Source organism: Suricata suricatta, chromosome 10 (assembly GCF_006229205.1).
Source record: "Suricata suricatta isolate VVHF042 chromosome 10, meerkat_22Aug2017_6uvM2_HiC, whole genome shotgun sequence".
Classification (NCBI taxonomy): Eukaryota; Metazoa; Chordata; class Mammalia; order Carnivora; family Herpestidae; genus Suricata; species Suricata suricatta.
The window spans coordinates 9,191,120-9,197,994 of record NC_043709.1 but is presented as its reverse complement, the minus strand read 5'-3'; the positions used below and the strand labels follow the sequence as shown (position 1 = coordinate 9,197,994).

Here is a 6,875-nt window from a genome sequence, read left to right as displayed (position 1 = left end):
GGGGCCGGGGCGTCGCCAGGCCGCCGCCCCGCGCCGGCTCACCCGCGATCCCGGGGCGCAGGCGCCTCCCCCACGCAGGCCCAAACCCCAAACCGCCATCAAGTCCCGGGTCGCTCCGCTTTCCCGGAGTCGGGAGCGTCGCTCCCAGGCCCGCAGTCCGCTCCAGGTGTCCAGCTGGGCCGCAGGCTGCGGTCTCCTCAGTTAACAACCTTTCCCCTCCCCCCCTCAGCCCACGCACACGCGAGGCCTTCCCTCTCCCCCTCCCCCCTTACCCTCCACGGTCACGGTCCCGGTCCCGGTCCCCAAAGCCGCCTCCGCGCATGGTCCCAAACGGATAGAGATCTGGGAGCGGGGCACGGATGGCCGGGCTCGGGAGGGCCTGCGGCTCCGGTCTGGTGACGACCGATGGCGGCGGCGCCTCCGCTGTTGGGGCGGCGGCAGGCGCGGCGCTTTCTCGCTCCGACGCGCTGTCTCCCGTCGCAGACGCCACCGTCGCCGCCTCTCTCGTCGGAGACGGGAGCAAAACACAGAGAATCGGGGTTATAAAAACAGTGGGTAGGTTTGGCTACGCTCAAACCCGGCAGGGCCGCGGTTTAGGCGTCTCCTTCCTTCCCAGCGACTGCACAAAATGGCGGCCGGGGCTGAGCCTGCTCCAAGCTTAACGCTACGTACGCCGGAGACGATACGTAAACAGCGTCTTGGAGTCGCCCGAGGGCTTCGCAGAGTACTAAGGGTATTCTTGGAAGCATTCTACGTCAGTTGCGCAGACAGGCACATTCTGCATTCAGTAGAAGAAAAATAAAGTACGAAGAGGGCGTAGAGTTCTCGCGCCACCTGAACTAGAACGTGGGGAGGGGTGAGGGGAAGAGCCTCCGGTGCGACGTAACATTCTTTGCGTCGTTAGCCGGCCCACTATTGCGAAGATGCGCAGTGTGCGTAACGCATTCTGTTTGGAGAATAGAGGATTTTGCCGTGTTACGAACGCAGGACGGAATCCCGTCCTCCGTGTGCAAGTTGCTTTGCAGAGACAATAATTGTCCTCCATATTCGCAGCCGTCAAGTGTCAGGGCCCTCGGGCGCCTTAAGCCCAGGAAGGTCTCCCTGGCTAGCGCCCCTAAATAGCCCTGCCGTCTCCCTGGCTCCGCAGGCCTGGGCTTGCCGTCACTGGACGCGCGCCTCGGCGCCATTTTCTTTCGGTTGCTCCTCAACTGCGCTATCGCCGGCAGCCATGATGGATGCTCCTCGTCCGTTCTTCCCGGAGGTGATCAGTCGACGACGTCTCTGTTGGGTTAAAGTAGTCTCCTGCGCTTGGTTCACACCAAAGTGCCTTATCTGAACCGAATATTTACACTGACGCAGGCTGAGCACAGTAGGCTAGCAATGAACCGTACCCTGGAGAGGTAGACACCTGGGTTCCTCGGATCTGGAGGCCCTTGGGAGGCCCTTGGCGCGCTCCGGAGACGGAAAGCTTTAAAAGCTGTGGTCTGTAGACACAGAAAAGGTGAAGGCATGATAAGTGCGTGTTTTTAACCAGGCCAGACCGAGTTCCTCTCTCTAAATTCCTTCTAAGCTGGCTTCCAGCTTCCTGCTTTCTTCTCTCCCAGACTGGACTTTAGTCTCACAAGCTTGGCCGAATAGTGTCACAGAATTGTCACGCAGCTAAGGCCCTCAGAGAACAGCTCCTCTGTCGTCTCTTTGGTTTATTTCTACAGATGGGTGTAAGGGGAGATTTGAGGTCCCTCGCTGTGGGGCCGAGTGTTGTCTCCTACCCTGTTGAGAACGTTCCCCAAATTATTATACAAGCATAGAGGGGATTTGTGACAAGCTGTTCAGGTGTCTCTGGGGCCGTGGACGCAAATGGGCGATGGGAATCACTGGACAAGTGTTGAATGCCTGAAGGGCAAAGCAGTGACCAGATGGGTTCCTGCACTACTGGAGTTGATACTATAGCGGGGTGAGTAGATGAGACAATAAATGTTAGGTTATTTAAATATTGCTGACTAAAATAGAAAAAAGAATAGAAGGAGATGGCTTTTGTGTGCCTATGGGGGAGGGAATGTATAGGTGTCATAGCGTTACTAACATAGAGTGCCCTGGGGGAAGGCCTCCCTAATTAACATTTGAGCAGAGCCCAAAATCCCTAATTAACATTTGAGCAGAGACCAAAAGGGAAAGAGATATGTGCAAAGGCCCTGAGGCAGAATGTGGCTGGTGTATTTCCTGGAGGAAGGACCGGAGAGGACCAGATTGTGAAGGATTTGTAGGCCGCTATAAGGACTGTATCTCTTCCTTTTGGTAAAGTGGAAATCTCTAGAAAGTTTTCAGCTGGTTCCTATAATAAAAGGAACCCTATGACTACAGTGTAGAGAAAAGAGAGTGAGCTAGTACAGCAGCAGGCAGGTTAATTATGAGGCTAAGGCAGTAGTCCAGGCTAGAGATGACAGGCTTGGTGCAGGTTAATAGCAATGGGTGAAAGAGAAAGGGACGGATTGAAAGTTTAGCCAGTGATTTGCTAATGGGCGGGATATGAAGTGAAGAAGGCTCAAGGATAAATCTTGGAGGAGCGGCACAACAATTAAGCCCCTGTGGTTCAGAATGTACCGGCACTGAAGGGATAATTTGGGCTAGTTTGCCTATTTATCATATATGCTAAGTAACTAAATCTGAGGCTCGCTGTATAACGACTTATAAAGTAAGGTAGATCCGCTGAAACCCTCCCTACAGTTTCCTGAGGAGAAATTATTCATATTTTGCTGCTAAATCAGGTCCTTGTCTTACAGCATCTCATGGCTCCTTTGTCTTCAGAAAGTTTTTCACAGTATGTAATTATATATTTATGTCATTATTTGATTAAAGCACCTCCAAGAAAAAAATTACTTTTAGTCTTCCTAGGTCACACAAGTTTTTGATTATAAATTAATCCAAAGTTTGCATTTCTCATTCTTGATATATCTGTTTTCTTACCAAAGATGGTTGAAGCTGATTAATTTTTTTCTAAACACAGAGGAAGATTTTCATTAAGGAGAGAGGTCAGAGAGCCCAGGGATTTCATTAGTAACAGCCACGACTGTTTGCACAAAGAAAATATGCTTCACTCAATTCATCTTTATTTGAAAACCTAAGTACTTACCATTCGATCCAGCAGTTGTGCTCCTTAGTATCAACTGTAAGATTTGAAAACTTAATGTCCACACAAAAACGTGCACTGGGCATTTATAGCAGCTTTATTCACGATTGCTGAAACTTTGAAGCGACCCCAGTATCCTTCCGTAGGTGAACAGATAAACTTTGGTACCTCAGGGGAGTGGAATACTATTCATCACTAAAAAGAAATTCACTGTCTGGCCATGAAAAAGCATTGAGGAATCTTAATTGGGTATTACTGAGTGGAAGAAGCCAATCTAAAAAGGCTACATACTGTATGATTCTAACTACATGACATTCTAGAAAAGGCAAAACTATGGAGACATTACACAGATCGGTGATTGCCAGGGGATAGCGGTGGGGGAGGAGGATGAATAGATGGAGTATAGAGGGATTTTAGGACAGTGAGACTGTTCTGTATGGTACCAAGATGGTGTGAGTACATATTGTATTATATATAAGTGTATTATATATAAATATATAATATAAATATATATTATATTACATTATACATATACTATATAATTTATTTTATTATATAAATGCATAGTATTAAACATTCATCGAAACCCAGAGAAGGTACAACATTAAGAATGAACCATAGGGCCACCTGGGTGGCTCAGTCAGTTAAGCGTCTGACTTCGGCTCAGGTCGCGATCTCACAGTCCATGGGTTCGAGCCCCGTGTTGAGTTCTGTGCTGACAGCTCAGAGCCTGGAGCCTGCTTCAGATTCTGTGTCTCCCTCTCTCTCTGCCCCTCCCCTGCTCAGTCTCTGCCTCTCTCTCTCAAAATAAAATAAAGACATTAAAAAAAAAAACCATAATGTAAACTAGGGACTTCCGGTGATGATGATGTATTAACGTAAGTTCATCAATTGTAACAAATGTGGAGAGGGTTGATAATGGGGGAGAGGGGCTCTGCATGTGTGGGACAGGAGGTCTATCTTCCTCTCAATTTTGTTGTAATTCTAAAACTTCCCCAAAAATATAAAGCCTTTAAAAAAAAACTAAGAACTGACAGCCATGGAATGCTCTGCACACCGTATCTTACGCATGGGCTGTGAGCTGTTATTTTATTCTATCTGTAAGTGAGGTAACAGCACCTCATAGGATTTTAGAAAGAGCGTATGAAAATACCATTCAGAGTGACGCCTGGCACATAACACTCAATAAAAGTTGCTTGTTATCATCTCTCAGAAGAAACCACTTTCTCGTAAGAAAGTGAAATATCAGTTCTCAGAAAAAAAGCTGAGGCTTAGGAAGGTTAAGTCACTCGGCCAGGGTCCCACAGCAGTTGGCAGAGCGAGGAGCAAACCCAGGTGCTCGGCAAGGTTTTCACATGGAGCTACTGACGGTTTGGGCCAGAGGATTTTGCTGAGGGATTATCTTCTGCATCATAAGATGTTTAGCAGCATTCCTGGACTCCACCCATGACCTGCCGATGGAATCTGCCCCCTCCTCCAAGTTGTGACAACAAAATGTCTCCTAGGGAACATCGAGAATGACTCCAACAATTGGGAGCCACTGCTCTAGGACCCCTATGCCACCCTACCTCCCTGTGGCTCCCAGGATAATCATTCTCTTTCAATTGTCGAGTTTTTCTGCAAGTTTGGTTTGCCTTATGCAATTGCCAATACCAATGCCGGTTCTCATTTTATCTGTCTTATTGTTATTACAGCAGTAAAATTTGGATTCCAGACCCAACGTCCAGCCATCAAGAGAACTATTCCTTTTGCTTAGATTTTAAGGCCATAGGTTTTTGTTTTTCAGCAACTTTTACTGTCGACCGCCTTTGCTAAGTTCTGTGCATGCATTCTCTCTGCTCCGTGATACAACTCTGCAGTTTCAGTCATCCAACTCACCCAACGGTGAGATGCGGTTGCCAGGCTTTCTATCTCGGTAGGACTGAGGATAGTTTTTTGATAGTTTGATTCATGATATTTAGATATAAGAAGTTGAGAAAACTGACATACTGCAGTCAACAAGGCAACTTAAAGAAGTGGCTTTATAAACTATGGTGTATGAGGGACACTTATTTATTGATTGATTGATAATAAATTCAATTTTTTATTAATAGTTTATTACCAAGTTGGTTTCCATAGAACACCCAGTGCTCTTCCCCACAAGTGCCCCTCTCCATGACCATCACCCCCCTTCCCCTTCCCCCCTCCCTCTTCAGCCCTCAGTTTGTTCTCAGCATTCAAAGCTCTCTCATGATTTGCCTCGCTCCCTCTCCCCAACTCTTTCCCCCCCTTTCCCCTCCCCACAGTCCCCTATTAGGTCTCTCCTGTCAGACCTATGAGTGCAAACATATGGTATCTGTCCTTCTCTGCCTGACTTATTTCACTTAGCATGACACCCTCAAGGTCCATCCACATTGCCCCGAATGGCCAGATTTCATTCTTTCTCATTGCCATGTAATACTTCATTGTATAGATAAACTACATCTTCTTGATGGACATTTAGGCTCTTTCCATGATTTGGCTACTGTTGAAAGTGCCGCTATGAACATTGGGGCACATGTACCCCTATGCATCAGATGAGGGACACATTTAAACAGAGTTTTTAGGAAATCTATTTCCAAAACATGAACTTTAATATATACTTTTCTCTAAAATGGCAAAACTGAGAAATATTTTTAAAATGTCACCCTCCTGTTTTATAAACAAAAAGAATATTTGTCTTCTATCCTAAATCTCACTATGGGGGCACCTGGGTGGCTCAGTCAATTAAGCCTCTGACTTTGGCTCAGGTCATGGTCTCGCGGCTTGTGGGTTTGAGTCCCATGTCAGGCTCTGTGCTGACAGCTCAGAGCCCGGAGCCTGCTTCTGATTCTGTGTCTCCTTCTCTCTCTGCTCCCTCCCCTGCTCGTGCTCTGTCTCTCTGTGTCTCTCAAAAATGAATAAACAAAAAAAATTTTTTTTGCCATGAATGTACAAATATTAGAGGTGCTGAATGTACAGGGACAATTAGAAATGATGATATTGAAATGACAAAAGTAAATGATTCTAATGACTTGGTAACACATCCTTTTGCAAATAAAGAGAATTCCAGTTCTTTGCTTTCAACAAATGGAAATAAGACCACGTAGAATTTTCAGCCAGTAGATCATTAAAAATAATTTAAGAAAGATTACTAGATTTTTTGGGCATATAAGTTGAAAGATTAAAGAATTGAGTGACATTACTATACCAAAAGTCTTTCTATTCCCACCTTCTAAATTATGTAATCAAAGTTTATCAGCACTTGCAGCTATAAAAAGTGTAAGAAAAAAAAGAACAATAGCCAAAAGCAATATTCTTCCATGGATACAGGATATGTTTTTTTTTCTTAATCTGCCTCCATCTTATTTTTTTTTAATGTTTTATTTATTTTTGAGACAGAGAGAGAAAGACAGAGTGAGTGGGGTAGGGTCAGAGAGAGAGGGAAACACAGAATCCTAAGACAGGATCCAGGCTCTGAGCTGTCAGCACAGAGCCCAACCCGGGGCTCAACCCCACCAACTGAGATCATGACCTGAGCCGAAGCGGACGCTCAACAGACTGAGCCACCCAGGTGCCCCTCCCATCTTATTTTTAAAATATACCTTCCCAGGGCACCTGCCTGGCTCAGTAGGAAGAACATGCGACTCTTGATCTCAATGTTGTGAGTTCAAGCCCCATTCTGGGTATAGAGATTACTTAAATAAATAAATAAATTGTTTTAAAAGTTTAAAAAAAGGATACATTCCCA

At 45.9% G+C, this 6,875-nt stretch overlaps 1 protein-coding gene across 1 annotated transcript in view; it reads right to left on the bottom strand.

Moving 5' to 3' along the window:
* DDX17 (DEAD-box helicase 17) overlaps positions 1-6,875 on the bottom strand; it is a 29,509-nt gene that overhangs the window by 19,520 nt on the left and 3,114 nt on the right. The window contains exons 2-3 of the mRNA XM_029955411.1: positions 1,392-1,484; positions 273-565 (exon numbers count right to left, since the gene is read on the bottom strand). Of these exons, the coding sequence (XP_029811271.1) occupies positions 273-565; positions 1,392-1,484 (386 nt within the window). The remainder of the gene's footprint in view (positions 1-272; positions 566-1,391; positions 1,485-6,875) is intronic.